The following is a 25,979-nucleotide window of genomic DNA, read 5'->3' on the forward strand; positions in this document are numbered from 1 at the left end:
CTTTACATCCTGACCAGCAGCAGAAGTGGGGTATTTTTGTCTCTGTGAACTGGTGTGATAGATGTATATGTGTGTATATATAAATTTTATATACTGTATATGTAAAATGCCCATTTAAGATGAAGACTCCATACTTCGCTGTTACTTGTCCACTCCTCTCTCCCATCTTGCCCTCACCATCGTGTAGAGGAAACAGCATTCCATGAGGACAATACTACTTCCCCATCTGCTCCTTCCGGTATCACCCCTCCCATCATGTGAATCCTTTTGTACAAACAAGCCCACAAAACTGTACAGGAAAGGCATATCTTTCCCCCTAGCAGGGGTGAGAACTTATGCTAATTACAGAGGTGATATAGCCAAGTGAAGGACTCAATAAAGGCAGAGAAGCATTTGAAACCGACATGGCTCTGTTTGATTTACTTCGCTATACTTCGGTATATAAATTCTGTATACGGATTTGGCAGGGAGTAAGATAGCTACAAGAACACTGATAAAATCTGTATCGCTGGTAGGACAAAAAGAAATTAATTGACCCACATCCCGCCGTCCCTCCACTATAAGAAGGACCCCACCCCAAATGGCAATGTATTGTTTCCTATCCTGCGCAGACAGTAGGACAGGCTGGGAAGTCTTCAGAGACTGTATTGTCTTCATCTTTCCCACTTGGTTATCTACCTGGCTTCAGAGTTCGGTAAGTCGGGGACATCTTCCCCCACATGCTCTCTCTCTCTCTTCGCGGCTGGTCTGGCGTCCCCTTGTTGCGGAGGCCACCAATTCAAAGGAGCTAAAAATCTTCTAATCTCTTCTAATTTTTTGGGGCAGGAACAAGGTGTTGAAAGCTTCCAGGCCTACCTTAAAGGGGTACTCCCGTGGAAACCTTTTTTTTTTTTCTTTAATCAACTGGTGCCAGAAAGTTAAACAGATTTGTAAATCACTTCCATTAAAAAAATCTTAATCCTTCCAGTACTTTTTAGGGGCTGTATACTAAAGAGAAATCCAAAAAAGAAATGCATTTCCTCTGATGTCATGACCATAGTGCTCTCTGCTGACCTCTGCTGTCCATTTAAGGAACTGTCCAGAGCAGGAGAAAATCCCCATAGCAAACATATCCTGCTCTGGACAGTTCCTAAAATGGACAGCAGAGGTCAGCAGAGAGCACTGTGGTCATGACATCAGAGGAAATGCATTTCTTTTTTGGATTTCTCTTTAGTATACAGCCCCTAAAAAGTACTGGAAGGATTAAGATTTTTTTAATAGAAGTGATTTACAAATCTGTTTAACTTTCTGGCACCAGTTGATTTAAAAAAAAAAAAAAAAAGTTTTCCATGGCAGTACCCCTTTAAGTACATGGATTAAAGAGGCTGCCAGAAAATCTTATGTTGCTCAAAGCTTAGCCCCTCCTACATTTGTCAGAGCTCCTCCCCCTTGACCAGATTTGGAGCACAGCCGCCTGGAGTTCACATTCTACCTTCCTGTGGTCTATTCTGGACTCTCTTCTGCAGGAAGTTGTCATCCAATAGGGCAACTTCTTGTTTAAAGGGGTACTCCTTTGCCCCAGCCTTCTGAACATCCGGTTCAGAAGGCTTGGAGCAGCGTTCGCTGCTCCAAGCCTTCTGAACCGGATGTTCAGAAGGCTGGGGCACGAGAGTACCCCTTTATGTCCCCAATTGTGTTGCTGGTTATGGCCTTAGGGAAGTGTTGTTTTTCTTTATCATATCATGATTTAATAATTAATGTTATTTACCTTTTTGCAATAGATTAGAATTTCAATCAGTCTGTCCCACCAGTTCACAGGGGCAGAAATCATTTTTATACTCTTGTAAATCGTTTTTCACATACAGTATAGACCATCAAAGTGGCTTCTGTCCTGAGTGATTTTTTCTCTCATGTGTAAAAAGATTTGATTCATTTCTAAAACATTTCCCACATTCTGAACACGAATACGGCTTCTCTCCTGTGTGATTTCTTTTCTCATGCATATGCAGATTTGATTTGGTCGTAAAAGCCATGGTACATTGTGAACACGGATATGGCTTCTCTCCTGTGTGAGTTCTCTGATGTATATTAAGATGTGATTTCTTTGTAAAGCACTTCCCACATTCTGAACACGAATACGGCTTTTCTCCTGTGTGAATTCTCTGGTGTGTAACAAGGTGTGATTTATTTGTAAAAGATTTACCACATTCTGAACATGAATGTGGCTTTTCCCCTGTGTGTATTCTCTTATGTATTACAAAATATCTTCTATGGGTAAAAGATTTCCCACATTCTAAGCACAAATACTCCTTCTCTCCTGTGTGAATTCTCTTATGATCAATAAGACTTGATTTTTTTGTAAAACATTTCTTACATTCTGAACATGAATGTGTTTTTTCTTCTCTGTGAGTTTTCTTATGTATAGCAAAATATCTTTTATCTGAAAAACATTTCCCACACTCTGAGCAAGAATATTGCTCATCTTCTGTGTGACTTTTCTCATGTGTAAGAAAATATCTTTTATCTCTAAAACCTTTCCCACATACTGAACATGAATACGGCTTTTCTCCTGTGTGATTTTTCTCATGCTCAAGAAGATGCGCCATATTAAAAAAACATTGCCCACATTCTGTACATGAATACTGCTTCTCTTCTGCGTGAGCTCTGATATGTAAAAAATAATCATTTTTTTGTGTAAAACATTTCCCACATTCTGGACATGTCTTTTCCTCCGTGTGACTTCTCTCATGTGCAACAAGATCTGATTTTTCTTTAAAACATAACCCACATTCTGAACATGAATAGGACTTCTCTCCTATGTGACTTCTCTCATGTGCCAAAAGCTGTGATTTTTCTGTAAAACATTTTCCACATGTTGAACATAAATGCGGCTTCTCTACTCTGTGAATTCTCACATGTGTAATAAGATCGGATTTTCTCGTGAAACATTTCCCGCATTCTGGACATGAAAAGGGGTTCTCTCCTGTGTGCCTTCTTTCGTGTATACTAAGATATGGTATTGATGTAAAACGTTTGCCACATACGGGACACGGATATGGCCTCTCTGTTGAGTGAGTTTCCTGATGTTTAAGAAGATCTGTTCTCAGGGCAAAACGTTTCCCACATTGTGAACATGAATATGGATTCTCTCCTGTGTGCATTCTTTCATGTGCCACAAGCTCGGATGTATTCCTAAAACATTTCCCACATAGTGAACATGAATACTTCTCCCCTGTGTGGCTTCTTCTGTGTGTTATAAGGTCTGAGATGTTTGTAAACTCTTTTTTACATTCATCACAATTAAACCGTTTGCCCTTTTTTCTATGTGTACTTGTTGTAAGAACCTGCTCACGGTTATAGGGACTATAGGATAGATCTGTACCGAGAAGACCTGGATGAACATCGAGTGAAAGGAGGTCCTCTCCTAAGGAGTGCAGCGTGACTTCTTCAAGTTCTACTCCAGAATTCAGTGATAACATGAAGTTTCCATCAGTCTCCTTATCGGGATTTTCTGTTTGGAATAAAAAAAATAATAATTCTGTAATTTTGTTGTTTATTATCCACAGTGTAGACAAAGTCAAATATAGATTCAGTAGAAGTCCTTACTTTATATGTCCCAATAAATGGCAATCCACTCCTCCTTGTGCCTTATAAAACTGCATTAAAAGGGTACTCCGCCCCTAGACTTCTTATACCCTATCCAACGGATAAGAGATATGACATCTTATCTTGGGGGGGGGGGGGTGTTGGGGAATTCCGGACGCTGAAACCCCCCCCCCTCCCCGTTATCTCAGGCCCAGCACCCCAGGGTTCTGAATATTTTTGTTCAGAATGATGCTTTTGGGCGCCCATGGTTGTGATGTCCTGACCCCCCCTCTATTCATGTCTATGGGAGGGGGCATGATCCGAAACCAGTGGTCAGACCCGCATCGACCCCCCACAATCCCCCAATCCAAAGCCTCCACCCCCTTTGGATAGGGGATAAGATGGCTAGGGGCAGAGTACCCCCTTTAAGTCCACAAGATGGATCAAGGGTTTATGTATAGTGCCTTGCATAAGTATTTATCCCCTTTGACTTAAGTTTATTTCGTTATCATTTTATGTAATAAACCAACACAAAATAGTCCATTATTTGGAAGGAAAGGGGGGGGGGGGTATTGCATGGAAGAGTAAAAATGTAAAAGAAGAGTGTACATGTATTAGCCCTCTTTACTGTGAAACCCCTAACAAAGATCTGGTGCCACCAATTGCCTTCACAATTCACATGCTAAGTAAATAGGCTCCTCCTGTCTGCAATTTAAATCTTAGTACAAATACATCTGCTCTGTGTTGGCCTCAGAGTTTGTCCAAAGCTTTGAACATCTCACAAAGCAACATAAAATCCATCATCAGAAAATCGAAAGAATATGGCCTTCTATATGGCCTTACTTCTCACTCGAGGCCACCTCAAAGCCTCACTTGAGGCTAACCTCACCACCTCTCTGAGCCAAATCAATAATCAGCTAACCGCGCATGAAATTAGAATCAAAGAGCTCTCGGTGACCATGGCGGATACCAACCAAGTCTTCAAGGAGAAGGTAGAAGATCTTGAAAAAAGGTCACGGATGGACAACCTCTATATAGTGGGCTTCCTGGAGTCGGTTAATTACTCTCACAACCGCAACCCTACCAAGAAAAGGGCGTCCACACAAACCGACAAGACAGGCAAGGAAAAAAATTACTGAAAGAAGCAACCAAGAGGCCCATGGTAACTCTGGAGGAGCTGAAGGTCAACAGTGAAGGTGGTAGAATCTGTCTATAGGACCACTATTACTCGTGTACTCCCCATATCTGCCCTTTATGGAAGACGAGCAAGGAGAATGTGACCACAAGTAATACCATTTGGCGTTTGCCACAAGCCATGCAGAAGACACAGTAAACACTTGGAAGAAGGTGCTCTGGTCAGAAGAGACCAAAATGGCAAAAGCTGTGTGGGGAGGAAACAGTGACACATGGTAGTGGGAGCATCATGATGTGGGGCGCTTCTCTCGAAGGGGAACTGGTCAGAATCAATGAAATGATGGATGGCGCCAAATACAGGGCAAGTCTTATGGAAAAACTCATGCCATCTGCAAACTTGAGACTGGGCCGGAGCTTCATCCTTCCTTCAGTAGAAAAATGACCTTAAACATACAGCCCGAGCTACTATGGAATGGTTTACATCAGAGGATGTTAGGTCCTAAAATGTCCGAGTCACAGCCCAAACCTCAATCCCATGGAGAATCTATGGTGAGTCTGAATAATCACCGATCACAGAGATCTCCATCCAATCTGACTGAGCTTTAGCTTTCCTACAAAGAAGAAGGACGAACTCTAGATGTGAAAAGCTGTGGAGACCCCCCCCCCCCCAAAAAAAAAAAAAAAAAAAAGATGGGCAGCTGTAACTGCAATGAAAGGAGGTTCTACCAAGCATTGACTCAGGGGATTGAATATTTTTGCATCCAACAGATGTCAACTATTTTATTCTTAATATTGTTTGCGTCCCAATTAAAAGTATTGTGTGGGACTTCCAGTTCCAGCGTTCTTATGGCAGGAAGCAAGTAGTGGAGCTCCTGCACCTCGCCACTAAACCCCCCTCCCCTGCACCTTAAACCGAACAAGAACCCGGTCTGCTACGACCATACAGTCACCTATGTAGCTTGCTGCATGGAGAAATATCTTTGTCGTGGTGGGAAGGGACAATCGAAACCCTCAAAGCCTCACTTAAGGCCACCATCGCCACTTCTGTAAGCCAAATCAATTACCAGTTAACCGCGCATGAAACCAGAATCAAAGAGCCGGAACACCACGCTAGTTTGCTGGCTTACGAGCTCTCAGCGACCAAGGCGGGCACCAGCCAAGTCTTTAAGGAGAAAGTAGAAGATCTCGAAAACAGGTCATGGAGGAACAACCTCCGCATAGTGGGCATCCCGGAGTCGGTTAATTATAATTACTCTCAGCTGGCACCATTATGCAGTTCTGAGTTTCTTCTCTTTTACAATCTCTAGGCCGTATGCAGTGGAGAGTGCCCATCGTGTGGGACTCCCCTCAGAAAGCCACAAAAAGACAAGGAAATAAAACCCTGAAATGCCTCAACTACGCTGAAATGAATGACTCCTAAGCATTTAAGAAATTACTCACCCCGATGCTGTACCAGGGGCATCACATTCTATTGTTCAATAACTTCATAAAAGTAACGATACCACACGAGGCATTTGCCCCATTATGCTGGTTAATATTCCAAAAGCAAATGAGGTTTACTTAGTAATACTGAAATACTGCACATTCCCCATGCAGTTGAAACCTCTGCCACTTTCTGTGGTAAGCCTCCTCCTCTCTTAACATGGAAGCCCCAATGGATACTTCTGGCGGCAGAACTCAAACTGCAGAAACGCTGTAGAACGGAAAAAGCTCACTCCTCTGGCAGCTCTGAAGATTAAAGGGACATGATACCCGAGTTCTCCATTGTTTGTTCGCTGCATGTCAGTGTTCTGGTGCAGGACTTAATACCCCCCCAGTCTGCTGGTCTAGACCGGACTGTATGCTGGTCAGTACTTTCGGATATTGCTGTGTTCTTCTGGTCTACTCTGCGACTCATCTCTCTGATGAACATGTACTCCACCTTCCCTCCCCCCCTCTGTACGGATTTATATCTGTTTGTTATCTATGATAAGTGAACGCGTGGTAGTTTTACTGAGCTGATAGGCCATCTTGTCTTTTCCCCTCCCTCTTCCCTTTCCAGCTCTATTATAAGTAGCTGTTCGTCTTTAGTTTAATGTTTACATACTGTATATCCACTGCGCGGCAAGGGTTTCATTTTGGCCCTCGTGTCCTGGGATATCTCATGATGCACTTGTCCGGCCTATGAACTGGGGAGATGATAGGATTTGTCTGACTATTGTGAGATTAAGGCTCAGAGCACCTCACAAGTCCACAGGCGGAAAAAGAGAAGTCTATAAAGCTAATTGCACTGTGGTTCTTGCCGTTATATTCTGTGTTCCTCGTTGTTGCAGTTTGCACCTTATCTTCCAATGCCATCTCTATCCATCCGGGAGCCATACTGATGTATGGATATGTCGAGTTACCTGCTAGACCGTTGAGGAATAGGGATCGACCGATTATCGGTTTGGCCAATATTATCGGCCGATATTCACGATTTTGGGTGTTATCGGTATCTGCGATTACCTTGCGGATAAATCGATAATGCCCCGCACCGCGACTGCCCCCCCCACGACCCACCCCACCGCACCGCGCCGCACCCCCCCACCGCACCACGGGGTCCACGCTACTTCTGGCTCCTGCTGCATCCTGCGTTATGCTGTGCGCAATGACGAGTGACGTGATGCGACGTCACCGTCAGTACGCACAGTGACAGCTCAGGAGGACGCCACCGGAGCCAGATGTAGAGTGGACCCCGGGAACAGGTAATTATAAAACCGGGGATGGGGGAGGCAATGGGGCCGGGGCGGTGGGGATCACGGTGATAGGACTCAGGAGGACCCCCGAACAGGCAGGGGGAGAGAAGCTGGTGGTGGCGGCCTATGGCACCGCAAAAGCCGCTGCAGTTTATTGATTTAAAGCGCCCGCTTTAAATCAATGATCTGCAGCGGTGTCGGGGGGGGGGGATAAATAGCCGATAACTTATACTGGAATATCGGTATAAGTTATCGGCTATCGGCCTTAACCTCCACAGATTATCGGTATCGGCCCTAAAAAAATCTATATCGGTCGATCCCTATTGAGGACCATCCACATGTCCGTTTCTTATTTCCCAAACTATGAAATTAATTACATGTAATACTGTCCCCTGCCAAACGTAGAATGATATTATGTCATCTCAACAAACATGGGAACATCGCACTACTGCAAGAGATGCATCTTGAAGAGGCAGACTTCTGGTTCATCGGCGGGCGGTAAAAAAGCCGGAGATTTGATCCTAGTCAGGAATATTTTTGCTTGTACTCAGATATCTTCTTCCTCTTAGTCTGAAGCAGGTTAGTACATCTGCTCTTAGATACACCGGCTGAACATATTAGTCTGTATTAACTTTATGCCCCTAACGACAAACAGGACCCCTTTTTATGCCAAGGTGTCATCCTGGGTGCTCCAGGATAGGGAACCTAATATTGTTATAGGAGAGGACTGCAATGCGGTTTTCCACACATCTGAGGATAGGATGCGATCGACACCAGTCTTTGTAGAAGAGAGTGCGAGAGATAAAGCTTTCACTGGGTTTTTTGCTGACAACCACCTCACTGACGCACCACCATCCGGAGGATAGCGAGTTCACTTTCTATTTCCACCCCCAAATGGCTTGGTCGAGAATTGGCGATTTCATGGTTTCCTCTTCAATCTTAAACAAGACTTAAGAGGTCTCTATTCTAGACATCTTAATTTCTGATCATGCGCCAGTGAAATTGGAGATAGCGGATAAACACCCGAAGGGGACAGACATACTATGGTGCTTTCCTTATTCACTTATCGCTGACGGAGATTTTAGGGCCCAACTGAAAGAGTGGTGGTTTGACTTCTTATCAGACAACGCAGCCCAATCTGACCAATCTTTTTTGTTATGGGATAGTGCTAAGGTGGTCTGTAGAGGGTGCATTATGGGGTACATCTCAGCAAAGAAAAAAGCATCCAAACATGCTTTCCAAAAGGCTCTTTAGGGACAAAAGGGACGCAGTACGGGAATAAGTCTGGAAGGCTTCTGGCCAAACTGGCAAAGGAATGCAGGGGATTCCCCTATATTAAATTTATGAAAGACGGTAACGATCCATTCACATCCGCAAAAAAATTATGACATCTTTAGGGAGTATTATGAACATTTCTATACTCGGACGCTGGAAGGGACTTCTTGAACGGACTGTCTTTACCCAATGTTACGGCTGACAATCTTCTTTCGCTAAATGCCCCAATTACAGAAGCCACTGTCATAGACTCGATCAAACACCTACACTCCAATAAAGCCCCAGGCCAGATGGCTTTATGAGTGAATTTTATAAATTATTAGCGGGTGAAGTAGCTCCATTACTAACCGCTGTATTTGCAAGAGTTTGACAAGGTGGTCAGATTCTCCCCACCAGTCTTTCAGCCAACAGAAAAGTTCTGCATAAAGAGGGAACCCCCCTCCCACATCTTATAGACAGATATCCTTGATAAACCAGGATATTAAAATACTTCCCAAAATCTTGGCTTCTAGACTGGATCTCATCCCTCCGAGAATAATATTGAAACATCAGGTTGATTTTATGAAAGGAAGGTTGGGAATCACAAAACTCAGGACTTTGTTGCCAGTCCTTGACAAAATGAGAACAGCAGGACCATCAAGCACTTTTTGGGCTTCCGTTTAGTATTTCTCCTTTTGGAATTCCTCGTTTTCCCCAGGGTAGAGAAAATAAACTTTTTTAATTGTGGCAAATCGAAGGCATTGGGTATGTGAATGACCTCTCACTTGACAAGACATTCTTCTTCTGGGAAGTAGATACAATATCCCTGACTCTCACTTTCTACCTTATTCGCAGCTATAAAACTTCTAGAGAACAGACTTTCGACAGACTACCAAGTGAATCAGGCTTTACAAAATTTGTGGGCTCCATAGACACGGCTGCGGTGTACCCCCTCGCATTATTGTACAAAATACTGATAGAGCGTATTTCCCAAACCAGCTCTCAGCACATCTGACCATTGGTCCTTGGTCATTCATACGGATGATCTATACAAAGCCTAACTGATAGGACCAACCATGTCAGAAACTCTTACTAATGAGAATTGGAGGGCATTTGGCATAAGATGATTCCAGAGTTACACTATATCTTTCATTATATACCGACATCTTCTGACCAGACTGATACGTCCTAAAGGGGCATCCATCATACACGGGCCCGTAGCTTTGTTGTCCAGTAGGTGAAGTGTTGTTTATGCAAAATCATCATTATGTTTATTTAAATTAAATTGAAATTTCTATGGGCAAGAAACAGTACCAGCACCGATCACTACTGGCGTATAAAGTGTACTGAAAATTTTTTTTTAAAGATGGAGCCTTACCCTACGAAACCTCTAAATTCCCTCTGTAAGTCCATTATTATTACGTACCTGGGGTGACATCTCCACAAATTTCCTTCTTCACTTCCCTCATACACGAGTCATAGCCTCTCATAATCTCCTCTACTTCTTCTTCTTCAGATTCATCCTCCACTTTAATAATAATCAGATCTTCTTCCTGATGGGACATATAGAACAATTCAGGAGGAAACATTTAACAGATCAATACGAGACCCCAAAATCTATCCCCACATCTATGACAGCAGGACCCCCTATAGAGATATAGGATCAGCCTCATCTACCTGATGGTCCTCTGGGACATTTTCTTCTGGACAATCCTGGGAATACAGAGGACGGGGACACCTCTTGGGTGGATTTCTATCCATGACTTCATCTATAGGGAACACACAGGGAATGCATACATCACCTCCTGTATATCCATCTGTAGAGAACACACAGGGAATGAATACAAGACATCCTCTATATCACATATATTTCTATCTCCACAATTCATTCTAGGGTATTGATCAGGCCCCCACCATGACTCCAGTGTCCCCTGTGCCCACAGTAAAGAACAATAAGTCTCCTCTTACCCGGTGTGAGGGGACGGTGATCCTCTATCATGTCCTGGTACAGATCCTTGTGTCCTTCTACATACTCCCACTCCTCCATGGAGAAATAGACAGTGACGTCCTGACACCTTATAGGAACCTGACACACACAATGATACAGTCATCAGCAGAGCCCTCCCTTATTGTATAATATCCCAGCATTCCCACCAGTGTCACCTCTCCAGTCAGCAGCTCAGTTATCCTGGTGGTCAGTTCTAGGATCTTCTGCTCATGTATCAGTGAATGAGGTGGAGGATCCTCGGGGGTGGGGCTCTGGATGGTGCCCGATCCTCCTGACACACGGGGGGTCACACACTCACCAGACCACTTCTTCACTACTGTGTAATCCTGTGTATGGTGAGACACTGATCACTACAGACATTCTAAGAATCCGCCCCCTTTCCAGTCATTTCCGGGATTATTTATAGGGATAAGACATCATGTGACCTCTCACCTCTCCGGTTATCAGGTGGATTATCTCTAGGGCGAAGTCTAATATCCTGGCAGCCATGTGCTTTCTGGCCTTCTCCATCCTTGTTGGGTCATTGGTGAAACGGACCATGGCCTTTCAGAGAAAACTTTTGGTTACTTATCTTTTACTATTGTAGTGCGTATTGTGTGTTAGCTATCATCCCTAAAATGTTGTGTGGTTGTAAGAAAACATTAATCTCTATAGGGTACTGAGAGTTTACCTGCAAAACTGTCCTTCATTATAACATTGCATTTATGGCATACACGAAAGAAAAACGAGAATTTTAGGATTAAAATTATACTGTTGTTTTAAGATGAATGATTCCTTGGTCACATGATGCTCCCTAGCCTATGGCTTTGAGATTATTGAATTATAGAAACAGAAGCTCAGTTTTAGAAGGATTCGGTTTCAGACAAATGAAAATGTGCCAGAGAGAGAGGAAGAGGTGTATAACTAGTGTGATGTCACGGGAAGAGGTCTATAACTGGTGTGATGTCACAGGAAGAGGTGTATAACTAGTGTGATGTCACAGGAAGATGTATATACTGGTCTGATGTCATGGGAAGAGGTCTATAACTGGTGTGAGGTCACAGGAAGAGGTCTATAACTGGTGTGATGTCACAGGAAGAGGTCTATAACTAGTGTGATGTCACAGGAAGACATATATACTGGTCTGATGTCACGGGAAGAGGTCTATAACTGATGTGATGTCACAGGAAGACATATATACTGGTCTGATGTCACAGGAAATCCATCTTGCATAATTTTTTTCATCATGCTTTAAACAAGAGTAGGGAGGCAACGTTCACTAATGTGTATAGGGGCTTTTCCTTGTAGTATCACATTAATCCATGGTAGAGATTCAGACCAGTGTTCAGACTCATAAACTGTTACACCTGGTGGGTAGACACCTGTCATGTCACTTCTTGTTTTGATTTTATTTCAGTGAAGTTACTGGAGGAATGGATCCATGGCAGATTTTAGTAGTATCTGGCTGTAGATGTGACTAGTGCCTCCTTATAGTTATTTAATAAACCATTCACTGCTGGTAATATAGTTTTTTTCCATTCTGGGTGTCTGTGTTGTCTGCCTTGTGGTGTAGTTTTGGTACCTTTGGCCTGATTCTAGCTTTATCTGGTCTTTTGCTGTGATCCTCAGTAAGTAGTTGCTCACTCATCCTGCCATTACTACTTTTCCTATCTTCCCCTGAGTGGTCACTCATTTCTGGGTTTTATATGAGCTTCTCTTACCAGTGATTACTAGTCTTCCTATCTGGATCTACCATAAAGTCCTAGGACATCGGAGATGAGAAAGGCATTTTTTTTTACCAAGGAAAGACGCCTGCTATAGGAGAAGCATGGTTCTACAGCCTCGTGACACCTCTTCAGTGTCATTACATAAATCTGTATTTCCAGACTCTTCTAGTCATGGGCTGTAGATCACCACCAGAGATACATAATTGTTTCCTTCTTTACATCGGAGACATTCAGCGCTGGAGATCCCGGTGGCCTTTTATTATGGTAGATGTTCTCCTTCTTGTTTCCTAACCAATATCCTTGAACTACATAGGGGCACAGTGTGGGGGCCTAAAACTACCTAGGGGCACAGTGTGGGGGCCTAAAACTACCTAGGGGCACAGTGTTTGGGCCTAAAACTACCTAGGGGCACAGTGTGGGGGCCTAAAACTACCTAGGGGCACAGTGTGGGGGCCTAAAACTACCTAGGGGCACAGTGTGGGGGCCTAAAACTACCTAGGGGCACAGTGTGGGGGCCTAAAACTACCTAGGGGCACAGTGTGGGGGCCTAAAACTACCCAGGGGCACAGTGTGGGGGCCTAAAACTACCTAGGGGCACAGTGTGGGGGCCTAAAACTACCCAGGGGCACAGTGTGGGGACCTAAAACTACCCAGGGGCACAGTGTGGGGGCCTAAAACTACCTAGGGGCACAGTGTGGGGGCCTAAAACTACCTAGGGGCACAGTGTGGGGGCCTAAAACTACCTAGGGGCACAGTGTGGGGGCCTAAAACTACCTAGGGGCACAGTGTGGGGGCCTAAAACTACTTAGGGGCACAGTGTGGGGGCCTAAAACTACTTAGGGGCTGTGGCAGAATGGCTGCTGGAGTGGTGTAGTATTGCCACTAAAAGAGACATTTCTCCTGTTAAGATTGGATCTGAAATCCAAAAACAGGAACTGGGTTGTTTGGGTTGGAAAGAAAAGAGCAGTTTGCATTTCCACTACGATCCGCTCCTGCTGGGAGTTTATTAGGATTGTTAGAAACCACTGTAGAGACCTCTATTAAAAGAAGGCTTGGCCTCTCGGGGAAAGGGTCCCGGCATGAGAGGACACAGGCTAGGCTAGGCCTGCGGAGGAAGGAGTTCCAGGTCGAGGATGAGATATGGATATAACGTTGAACACTAAGCTCAGATGTAGACAGCTAGGGACAACAGATGTATATTTTAGGTGGTGTTCAGACAAACAGGAATTGTTTAGGCTTTGTACAATGAGTGCTGCTTGGATCGCACAGGCTGTACAGTGCGCAGCTGATCGGGTCATACTGTGCTGCAGTACAAATGTATTGCAGAATAGTATAACCTGTAAAAAGTATAAAAAAATATAATAAAAAGTTCTTCAATAAAAGTATGAAGCGTAAAAAATAAAATAAAAAAATAAAAAATGCCCCTTTCCCAATAAAAGCCCTGTATTATCACCAAAAAAGATCAAAAACACAAATCAATACATAATAGGTATTGCCACATCCGTAATGACGTGTACTATAAAACTGTAATGTAAATTATCCCACATGGTGAACGCCGTAAAAAAAAAAAAAAGTACACAATTTGCCAATTTTGGTACAAATAGCGGAATAAAAAAATAGATCAAAAAGGTAGCACATATCGCAAAATTGATACCAATAAAAAGTACAGCTCATCCCGCAAAAAATAAGCCCTTACTCAGTGGCGTCAAATGAAAAATAAAAAAGTTACGGCTGTTGGAAAATGAATGGAAGAAAAAGAATTTTGCTCAGAAAAGAAAAAAGAACATAGAAAGCGACATAAAATAGGAATCGCCATAATCGTACCGACCCACAGAATGAATATAACATCACTTTTACTGCACAGTGTACACCATAAAAAAATAAAAAATACCAGAACATTTTTTTCCAGTTCACACAATATTTTGGAGTTTTTCACAAAAAATGCTTCATGTGTCAACAAAAATTCACCACCTATATAAAGTACAATATGTCACAAAAAAACAATCTCAGAATCGCTCCACTCAGAAAAAGCATTCTAAAGTTATTACAATTTAAAGTGATACATGCCAAATTTTTTAAAAAAGAGCCTGGTCATTAAGGTAAAAAATGGGTCCGTTCTTAACCCCTTAAGGACTCAGCGTTTTTCAGTTTTTGCACTTTCATTTTTTCCTCCTTACCTTTTAAAAATCATAACCCTTTCAATTTTCCACCCAAAAATCCATATGATGTCTTATTTTTTGCATCACTTATTCTACTTTGCAGTGACATTAGTCATTTTACCCAAAAATTCCCGACGAAACGGAAAAAAAATCATTGTGCGATAAAATCGAAGAAAAAATGTCATTTTGTAACTTTTGGGGGCTTCCGTTTCTACGCAGTGCATATTTCGGTAAAAATGACACCTTATCATTATTCTGTAGGTCCATACGGTTAAAATGACCCCCTACTTATATAGGTTGGATATTGTCGCACTTCTGGAAAAAATCATAACTACATGCAGGAAAATGTATACGTTTAAAAATGTCATCTTCTGACCCCTATAACTTTTTTATTTTTCCACGAACAGGGCGGTATGAGGACTCATTTTTTGCGCCGCGATCCGAAGTTTTTATCAGTATAATTTTTGTTGTGATCGGACTTTTTGATCACTTTTTATTCATTTTTTAATGGTATAAAAAGTGACCAAAAAGACACTTTTTTGGAATTTGGAATTTTTTTTTACGTGTACGCCATTGACCGTGCAGTTTAATTAATGATATATTTTTATAGTTCGGACATTTACGCACGCGGCGATACCACATATGTTTATTTTTATTTACACTTTTATTTATTTTTTTTTATGGGAAAAGGGGGGTGATTCAAATTTTTATTAGGGAAGGGGTTAAATGACCTTTATTAACACTTTTTTTTTACTTTTTTTTTTTTTGCAGTGTTATAGGTCCCATGACATCACGAGCTCCCGGTGCCGGCTCCAGCATTCAGAAGTTTGTTCCAAACTCTGAGCAGCGGAGTACCCCTTTAACGCCTTATATACACAGGACGAAAAAATGTACGTCCATTGTCGGCTTCCGCTGTATGAAGCGCACTCAGGAGCTGAACAGGCTTAATACCCGGTGGGTCCGGATTGCTATCAGCAGCCAGGACCCACGACTAATCCCGGAAATCGCCGATCAAAGTTGATTGCGGCGTCTAAAACTGGAAAAATCACTCTCAGTGGAGCCGATTGGGACACCTGCCGCTGGGAACCCCCATGATCTCTCCTGCAGCACCCCTGTCATCTGGTGCAAGGAGAGATCGCGTGGGTTCCCAGCCACGGGACCCCGCGATCAGACACCTTATCCCCTCTCCTTTGGATAGCCTTGCATTGAGGGGGCGGGGCCTGACGTCATGAGGGGGTGGGCTATGATGTCATGAGCTGCCGGCTCCAGTGTTCGGAACAGTTTGTTCCAAATGCTGAGCAGCGGAGTACTCCTTTAAGGGATCTAAAACTCTAAGAAACTCTAGATCAACAAATCAGCTTGTTCTTTCATGCATCTACTTTAACTGAATATATTCAACTCCACAGAATACCAAGAGGGTTAAGATGTAAACTTGCACCCACATTATTGTCAGACGACGCCCTATACCATCAACGCTGGTAGACATTCCCTGGACATAATGCTCCTTACGGTGAAACCTTTACTAATAAGCTTGGAACCTGTGTTAAAAAAATGCGATGCTGTAGACCATGTTCACTTCAGAATTCCACATAGGAATTCCACCAGAGATTCCAGAGCAGCATAGTCCCGTTGTATTGAATGGGATTCTGCTGCTCTGTGCACACGGAGAAATTTCTGTGCCAGATGTTTCTGGCACGGAAATTCTATTTTCCGTGTCTGCAAAAAGAATTAACCTGTTTATTCTTTCCGCGGACTCCCCACGGAATGCATAGCCCATGTGGTCTTAGCAGAGATTCCGGACATGTAAACATAGCCTTACTGATTAATTAAAAACTTTGAAGACAACTGCTGAATATGTGTTACTAGGTGCCCCGCAACCAGACATGCTGGCCACGGGTGCACTGCTATCTCGCCGCCTCCTGCTGTCTCCGGCACGGGCGGCACTAACTCCTCCTCATCTGTCCTGCTCTGCAGTCCCCCGACCGGCGGACACGCTCCCCGCCATATTCCACGCTCCCGCCATGTTCCACGCTCCACTGTCCTCTCTCTCTGCCGGCGCGCATGTCCCCGCCTCCAATAATTGGGCGCTGACCCTATAAGTAATTCTCACTTCCCCTTGACCCCTGCCGGATCTTTGTTGCCTAAGAGAAAGCGTTATTCCTTTCTTGCCTCACCGTGTACCTGACCCTTGCTCCTGTGCCGCCTGCCCCTGACCCTTGCTACGTACTCTGACCTTTCTCCTGTGCCCCCTGCCTTCTGATCTTCTTTCAACGTGACCAGACCTCACTTCTTGCCGCCTGCCCTGACCTCCTGCCAGTCCTGACTACGTCTGTGCCTCTACCTTCCTGTGCCACGTTATTCCTCGGCTACCTGTGGGGACGAGTCATACCAGGGGTAGCCACCTGGGTGCCACCTGCCGCAGCAAGACCATCCTGCCCTGCGCCGGGCTCTGGTGAAAACCAGTGGCACCTTAGACTCCGCTCCCTGGTACAGCCCACGCCATCATCTCCACAAGTCAGTGCATCCACCTATTCACAGACGTTACAGTATGAACTGGTCCAGTGTGAATTAACTGTGAATATGGAAACATTACGAACAACCACTTTACAAAATAAGTTGAAAAAATTTGAGAGAGACAATAGAGACTATTTGCATAACCGCGTATACAAATGGCAGAGGAGCGTAGGCAAAAAGACAAATGTGACAGTATAACAGTACCTCATGGTCATCTAATTCTGATATCAGGGGATCGGATCATCCAGAAGGATTGAGCTATTTGACATTACACTTCAACAAATAACAGCACAAACCTAATTTTTTTTTAGAGAAAACAAAAGAGAAAAATACGAAACAAAAAGAAATGTCGGATACTACAGAAAGAAAAACATCTTCGGAAAAAATACAGGATGATGATATTACAAAAAAACAAGAAAAAAAGTTGATAATTTAGTGGTGAATATATCAGCTTACTCCATAGAATAAATGTATTGAATATAGGGTTAAACTAAGGACCGGCAGGCGCTTATAAGGCTACTGTGAGAGGGGCTTTTATTGCTGGAGTTGCGGTCAGAGGGCTACTTATTCTGCTAAAGAGAGGGCGTTGCAGGCTGAAATTGGGGTCCTAGAGGCAGCGGTGGTGCGAAACCCTTCACCTGAGGCGGAACGGGAGTGGACTAAGGCTCGGAGGGCTCTCTTGATCCTGCAAAAGGCAAGAATCCAATAGAAGATGGTGGATAGGGAGGTATCTCTTTTTGAGTTTGGGGATAAGAATGGTAGGTTATTGGTGTACCTGGATAGAGAAAGTAGACCAGAGGTGACCATTCCATGTATTAGAGGCCCGAGTGGGGTATTGGAGTCTGACCCGGTAGCTATTAATGGGGTCTTGGGTGCCACTGACCTGTCAAAGCCGTTGACGCAGGTTTATGCCCTGCACCAGTCAGTGGGACCGGACCCCTTAGCTGTGGCCTACATGAAGTGGGTGGAAGATGTGCCGGGACTTTCGGAAGAGCACTGGAAGGTTACTGCAACTTATTATACCAAGGTAGTGAGTGCTTGAGATATGCTCATCCAGTCTACATTTATACTGAGATTGTATTTTACCCCGGCTAAACTCTTTCGTATTGGGGTTTCTTCCTCTGATGTCTACTTTCACTGTCAGGTTGAAAGTGGTACTTTCATGCATGCCGTGTGGAGTTTCCCTTGTGAAGTCCCATTCTGGAGAGCTGTAATGCAGTTCCTGACAGATCACTTTGAATTTCCTTTTGTTTTTACTCCAGAAGTCTGTTTACTGGACTTGCTTAATGGTCTAGAGTCAGACTCCCATAGGCACTTATCCACTCATCCAGTTTTTGCTATTCTGTGCCCATAAAGTAATGGTTATGGCTTGGAAAGATACCTCACCCTCTTCTATATCACGATGGTTTAATTTGTTGTATAGAACCCTCTATATTAGTAGAAAATGCCCCAAAAAGTTTGATAAGGTCTGGATGCCTTGGTTGATTTGGGGGGAGTTGTGGTCCCTTCTGTGAGAGTGAGTTCCCCACAGTGAATTACATAGGCTTCCTTTCGGTATGAAGTTGCTGGGGTTCCCGTTGCTGTGTGGTGTATGAATGTGTATTTGGGTGGTGTTTGTTGGGCCGGAGACTGCATATTTGCTTGGTCTCCTGTTTGAGATTGCCAGTTCCTGCCTATTCTATTTGCTTATCATCTTAAGCTCTTGTGGTGCTCTCTGGAATGTTGATTTGTTCTCTCTGTTTACTAAAATTATAAATAAATTGTTGTACTGTGGAATAAGGAGGATTATATGGAAGAGGCTACCAAACAATTGTCTGACAGCAGTATCTATTTGGGTCTCAAAAAAGATCCTACTCAAGTATACAAAAAGAAGTTGATGCCTTCATCTATGAAAATATGAATTTCTAATTCTTTGATAACAGATTTTCCAAGAGTTCCCATTCCGTACCTTTAACCTAAAATCCACAAGAATCGCGATTGTCCGGTTGCAATCACTGGTGATTTGTGTGGATACTTATTTACATTTTATGCATTATTTGGATTGTATAGAGTGTACTAAGGTCAATTTTGTATGCACTTTGGGTGTATAGAGTTTGTTTATTATTAGACCTCTACAGGAAGGGTTAAGATGTGTCTGTAAACCTGATAATGCCATGCTTACATTTTTTATGTCAGCATTAGAAATTGTACTAACAAAATATTATCTTCGCTTTAATCAAGATTATTACCTTTAATTCTATAGTGTTTCCATGGGGTCTTTAGTAGCCACAATCTTAGCTAAGGCATTTATGTTTTTTTGTGTGAAGATGAGATGGTTTTCTCCAGTCCTAGGGGACACACGTAACTCATATGGGTTAGGTACATAGACGACGTTTTCGTGCTGTAGACAAGAGATAAGCAGTTCCTCACATTAACCTATGATGCTACCGTTATTAATTTTTTGGATGTGGAAATCAAAGAATATGGAATAAAATTGTGACCACACAAACAGAAGAAAGAGGACAACAGGTAGGAAAAACAGAGCGCACCGTATTTAGACAAACTACATAAAAAAAAACAGCAAGATAACAACAGAATTATTTTTCTAGCGTGTATGATAGAGCCCGATCCCAATGTTAGACATATGGTAAATGAGTATTAGAATTTGCTTAAAATTGACCCCAAGCTTAGAAACTCTTTCAGAGGACCCCCTATGTTTGTACAAAAAAAAAAAAAGAGGGCGATGCGTGACAACAAAGAAAGAAGGATAAAAAACATTTTTGGCTGCATGTAAAAAAGGCACATTCCACTGTTTAACATGTAATGGGATCATAAAAGGTGACACAATACAGCACCCAAAGAAAGGACATAAGATCCCAATAAAGGGCTTTTTACTTATTGGTCAAATAATTGATCTATATTCTGAAATGTCCATTTGGCATATAGGATAAACAACGGGGCAAATAAAAGTTTGTATTACTGAGCATAAAAAATCTATTAGACGATACATACAGAAGAAAGGTATATGGAGCAGGAACATTTCCAAGCAGTCCTAGTGCCTGCGGGATAGAACAAATGTGTGGAATGTTTTTCCTGTGTTTTCCAGGCGGACATTCCACACATTCCATGTGAAAATGGCCTAACAAGGACAGTAACAGCTGCTATTGTAGTGAGAGGTATATGGGATCACGGAACAGACACAGCCTGTAATGTATGAAGTTACCCAATAATACCACAGCTGATTATAATAGGTATTTAGGTGTTTCACCCACACAGCCAATTATACATGAGTAAGGGGAGGACCCCAAGGGCCGCGTCCGCTCGTCACGTCAGCTATGGTAGTGCTCTACAGAAATATTCTGCACCTTAAATGAACAAATAATGAATAAAAATGAAGTATGAACTGTAAGAAGAAAAGAAGTCTACTTGTCGAGTTTGTCTAGTAAAAGCACAAAGAGAATTTACCACTCGGATATATACGGATAGAGAACGACAGGCCATAAAATAAGCTTTCAAAGAATTGTGTTATAGAAGGTCTAAGAAGGTAAAAGCATTGGCCTTATCCCCCAGCCTCTGTATACTGTACAGTATACCATACTGGACCGGACGTTATCTGCCGACATTAAGCATAGAAACATAGAATGTGTCGGCAGATAAGAACCATTTGGCCCATCTAGTCTGCCCAATAATCTGAATACTATGAATAGTCCCTGGCCCTATCTTATATGAAGGATAGTCTTATACCTATCTCTATCTTATATGAAGGATAGCCTTATACCTATCCCTATCTTATATGAAGGATAGTCTTATACCTATCTCTATCTTATATGCAGTATAGTCTTATACCTATCCCTATCTTATATGAAGGATAGCCTTATACCTATCCCCATCTTATATGAAGGATAGCCTTATACCTATCTCTATCTTATATGAAGGATAGTCTTATACCTATCTCTATCTTATATGAAGGATAGTCTTATACCTATCTCTATCTTATATGAAGGATAGTCTTATACCTATCTCTATCTTATATGAAGGATAGTCTTATACCTATCTCTATCTTATATGAAGGATAGTCTTATACCTATCTCTATCTTATATGAAGGATAGTCTTATACCTATCTCTATCTTATATGAAGGGTAGCCTTATACCTATCTCTATCTTATATGAAGGATAGTCTTATACCTATCTCTATCTTATATGAAGGATAGTCTTATACCTATCTCTATCTTATATGAAGGATAGTCTTATACCTATCTCTATCTTATATGAAGGATAGTCTTATACCTATCTCTATCTTATATGAAGTATAGCCTTATACCTATCTCTATCTTATATGAAGTATAGCCTTATACCTATCTCTATCTTATATGAAGGATAGCCTTATACCTACCTCTGTCTTATATGAAGGATAGCCTTATACCTATCTCTATCTTATATGAAGGATAGCCTTATACCTATCCCTATCTTATATGAAGGATAGTCTTATACCTATCTCTATCTTATATGAAGGATAGTCTTATACCTATCTCTATCTTATATGAAGGAAAGTCTTATACCTATCTCTATCTTATATGAAGGATAGCCTTATACCTATCCCTATCTTATATGAAGGATAGCCTTATACCTATCTCTATCTTATATGAAGTATAGCCTTATACCTATCTCTATCTTATATGAAGGATAGCCTTATACCTACCTCTGTCTTATATGAAGGATAGCCTTATACCTATCTCTATCTTATATGAAGGATAGCCTTATACCTATCCCTATCTTATATGAAGGATAGCCTTATACCTATCCCTATCTTATATGAAGGATAGCCTTATACCTATCTCTATCTTATATGAAGGATAGCCTTATACCTATCTCTATCTTATATGAAGTATAGCCTTATACCTATCTCTATCTTATATGAAGGATAGCCTTATACCTACCTCTGTCTTATATGAAGGATAGCCTTATACCTATCTCTATCTTATATGAAGGATAGCCTTATACATATCCCTATCTTATATGAAGGATAGTCTTATACCTATCTCTATCTTATATGAAGGATAGTCTTATACCTATCTCTATCTTATATGAAGGATAGTCTTATACCTATCTCTATCTTATATGAAGGATAGTCTTATACCTATCTCTATCTTATATGAAGGATAGTCTTATACCTATCTCTATCTTATATGAAGGATAACCTTATACCTATCTCTATCTTATATGAAGGATAGTCTTATACCTATCTCTATCTTATATGAAGGATAGTCTTATACCTATCTCTATCTTATATGAAGGATAGTCTTATACCTATCTCTATCTTATATGAAGGATAGTCTTATACCTATCTCTATCTTATATGAAGGATAGTCTTATACCTATCTCTATCTTATATGAAGGATAGTCTTATACCTATCTCTATCTTATATGAAGGATAGTCTTATACCTATCTCTATCTTATATGAAGGATAGTCTTATACCTATCTCTATCTTATATGAAGGATAGTCTTATACCTATCTCTATCTTATATGAAGGATAACCTTATACCTATCTCTATCTTATATGAAGGATAGTCTTATACCTATCTCTATCTTATATGAAGGATAGTCTTATACCTATCTCTATCTTATATGAAGGATAGTCTTATACTTATCTCTATCTTATATGAAGGATAGTCTTATACTTATCCCTATCTTATATGAAGGATAGCCTTATACCTATCTCTATCTTATATGAAGGATAGCCTTATACCTATCTCTATCTTATATGAAGGATAGTCTTATACTTATCCCTATCTTATATGAAGGATAGCCTTATACCTATCCTATCTTATATGAAGGATAGCCTTATACTTATCCCATACATGTTTAAACTCCTTCACTGTATTTGCAGCGACCACTTCTGCAGGAAGACTATTCCATGCATCCACTACTCTCTCAGTAAAGTACTTCCTGATATTACTGCAGAAACCTTTCCACTCTAATTTAAAACTATGTCCTCTATATAACACTATGTCCTCTATATATAACACTATGTCCTCTATATAACACTATGTCCTCTATATGTAACACTATGTCCTCTATATATAACACTATGTCCTCTATATATAACACTATGTCCTCTATATAACACTATGTCCTCTATATAACACTATGTCCTCTATATAACACTATGTCCTCTATATAAAACTATGTCCTCTATATATAACACTATGTCCTCTATATAAAACTATGTCCTCTATATATAACACTATGTCCTCTATATATAACACTATGTCCTCTATATATAACACTATGTCCTCTATATAACACTATGTCCTCTATATATAACACTATGTCCTCTATATATAACACTATGTCCTCTATATATAACACTATGTCCTCTATATATAACACTATGTCCTCTATATATAACACTATGTCCTCTATATATAACACTATGTCCTCTATATATAACACTATGTCCTCTATATATAACACTATGTCCTCTATATAACACTATGTCCTCTATATAACACTATGTCCTCTATATATAACACTATGTCCTCTATATAACACTATGTCCTCTATATATAACACTATGTCCTCTATATATAACACTATGTCCTCTATATAACACTATGTCCTCTATATAACACTATGTCCTCTATATAACACTATGTCCTCTATATAACACTATGTCCTCTATATATAACACTATGTCCTCTATATAACACTATGTCCTCTATATATAACACTATGTCCTCTATATATAACACTATGTCCTCTATATAACACTATGTCCTCTATATAACACTATGTCCTCTTGTGGTAGTTTTTCTTCTCTTATATATCTTCTCCTCCTTTCCCGTGTTGATTCCCTTCATGTATATAAAAGTCTCTATCATATCCCTCAGTCTCTTTTTTCTTCTATACATGTTAAGGTCCTTTAACCTTTCCTGGTAAGTTTTATCCTGCAATCCATGTACTAGTTTAGTATCTTCTCTGGTCTCTCTCTAGAGAATCTATATCCTTCTGGAGATACGGGCTCCAGTACTGCGCACAATACTCCAAGTGAGGTCTCACCAGTGTTCTGTACAGCGGCATGAGCACTTCTCTCTCTACTGCTTATACCTCTCCCTATACATCCATGAGCACTTCTCTCTCTCTACTGCTTATACCTCTCCCTATACATCCATGAGCACTTCTCTCTCTCTACTACTTATACCCCTCCCTATACACACATGAGCACTTCTCTTTCTACTGCTTATACCTCTGCATATACACACATGAGCACTTCTCTCTTTCTACTGCTTATACCTCTGCATATACACACATGAGCACTTCTCTCTTTCTACTGCTTATACCTCTCCCTATACATCCATGAGCACTTCTCTCTCTCTACTACTTATACCCCTCCCTATACACACATGAGCACTTCTCTCTTTCTACTGCTTATACCTCTCCCTATACATCCAAGCATTCTGCTAGCGTTTCCTGCTGCTCTATTACATTGTCTTCCTACCTTTAAGTCTTCTGAAATAATTTCTCCTAAATCCCTCTCCTCAGATACTGAGGTCAGGGCTGTGTCACATGTTCTATATTCTGCCTGAGGGTTTTTACGCCCCAGGTGCATTATCTTGCACTTATCCACATAAAATTTCAGTTGCCAGAGTTCTGACCATTCTTCTAGTTTGCCTAAATCCTTTTCCATTTGGCGGATCCTCCAGGAACATCAACCCTGTTACATATATTTGTGTCATCAGCAAAAAGACCAAATCCATCGAGACCTTCTGTAATATCGCTAATGAAGATATTAAACAATATTGGTCCCAGTACCGATCCCTGAGGTCCCCACTGATGACAATACCGCGCTCTGAATATTCTCCATTGACTACAACCCTCTGTTGTCTGTTACTCAGTCACTGCCTAATCCACTCAACAATATGGAGTCCAAGCTCAATGACTGAAGTTTATTGATAAGTCTTCTATGTGGGACAGTGTCTACTGCCCCTCCGCCCTCTATTATTATATCACTATACTGCCCCTCCGCCATCTATTATTATATCACTATACTGCCCCTCCGCCATCTATTATTATATCACTATACTCCTCCTCCATCTATTATTATATCACTATACTGCTCCTCCGCCATCTATTATTATATCACTATACTGCCCCTCCTCCATCTATTATTATATCACTATACTCCTCCTCCATCTATTATTATATCACTATACTGCCCCTCCGCCATCTATTATTATATCACTATACTGCCCCTCCGCCATCTATTATTATATCACTATACTGCCCCTCCGCCATCTATTATTATATCACTATACTGCCCCTCCGCCATCTATTATTATATCACTATACTGCCCCTCCGCCATCTATTATTATATCACTATACTGCCCCTCCGCCATCTATTATTTTAGTCACCCAGTCAAAAAAATCAATCAGATTTGTTTGACATGATCTCCCTGAAGTAAACCCATGTTATTTTTCATCTTGCAATCCATGGGATTTTAGATGTTCCACAATCCTCTCCTTTAGTAGGGTTTCCATTAATTTCCCCACTATTGATGTCAGACTTACTGGCCTATAGTTGCTTGATTGCTCCCTACTACCTTTCTTGTGAATGGGCACGACATTTGCTAATTTCCAATCTTCCAGGACGGCTCCTGTTACCATTGATTGGTTAAATAAATCTGTTAACGCTTTTGCTAGCTCACCACTAAACTCTTTAAATAATTTTGGGTGTATCCCATCAGGCCCCTGTGATTTGTTTGTCTTCACTTTAGAAAGCAGACGTAGAACCTCTTCCTCTGTAAAGACACATGCATCAAACGATTCCTTAGTCCTTTTCCTTCTTTTTCTTCTGTAAAAACTGAACAGAAGTCATCATTAAGGCAGCCGGCTCGCCCCTTATTCTCTTCTACATACCTTCCTTCCTTTGTTTTTAATTTAAT

General features: G+C 41.4%; 2 protein-coding genes across 4 annotated transcripts in view; both read right to left on the bottom strand.

Moving 5' to 3' along the window:
• LOC130358162 (uncharacterized) overlaps positions 1-25,979 on the bottom strand; it is a 164,722-nt gene that overhangs the window by 14,703 nt on the left and 124,040 nt on the right. The gene's annotated exons all lie outside the window — the stretch shown is intronic.
• Positions 1,299-25,979, bottom strand: part of LOC130358155 (zinc finger protein 432-like) — a 32,332-nt gene continuing 7,651 nt past the window's right edge. The window contains exons 2-8 of one of the 3 annotated variants that reach the window (XM_056561003.1): positions 19,282-19,433; positions 11,107-11,217; positions 10,830-11,000; positions 10,635-10,752; positions 10,344-10,435; positions 10,093-10,219; positions 1,299-3,490 (exon numbers count right to left, since the gene is read on the bottom strand). In XM_056561003.1, the coding sequence (XP_056416978.1) occupies positions 1,854-3,490; positions 10,093-10,219; positions 10,344-10,435; positions 10,635-10,752; positions 10,830-11,000; positions 11,107-11,214 (2,253 nt within the window). In that variant the 5' untranslated portion in view covers positions 11,215-11,217; positions 19,282-19,433 and the 3' untranslated portion in view covers positions 1,299-1,853. Of the gene's footprint in view, positions 3,491-10,092; positions 10,220-10,343; positions 10,484-10,634; positions 10,753-10,829; positions 11,001-11,106; positions 11,218-19,281; positions 19,434-25,979 lie in introns of all 3 variants that reach the window. The other 2 variants (XM_056561001.1, XM_056561002.1) reach the window with 2 other exon arrangements.

The sequence above is a fragment of the Hyla sarda genome, chromosome 2 (assembly GCF_029499605.1).
Source record: "Hyla sarda isolate aHylSar1 chromosome 2, aHylSar1.hap1, whole genome shotgun sequence".
NCBI classification, from domain to species: domain Eukaryota; kingdom Metazoa; phylum Chordata; class Amphibia; order Anura; family Hylidae; genus Hyla; species Hyla sarda.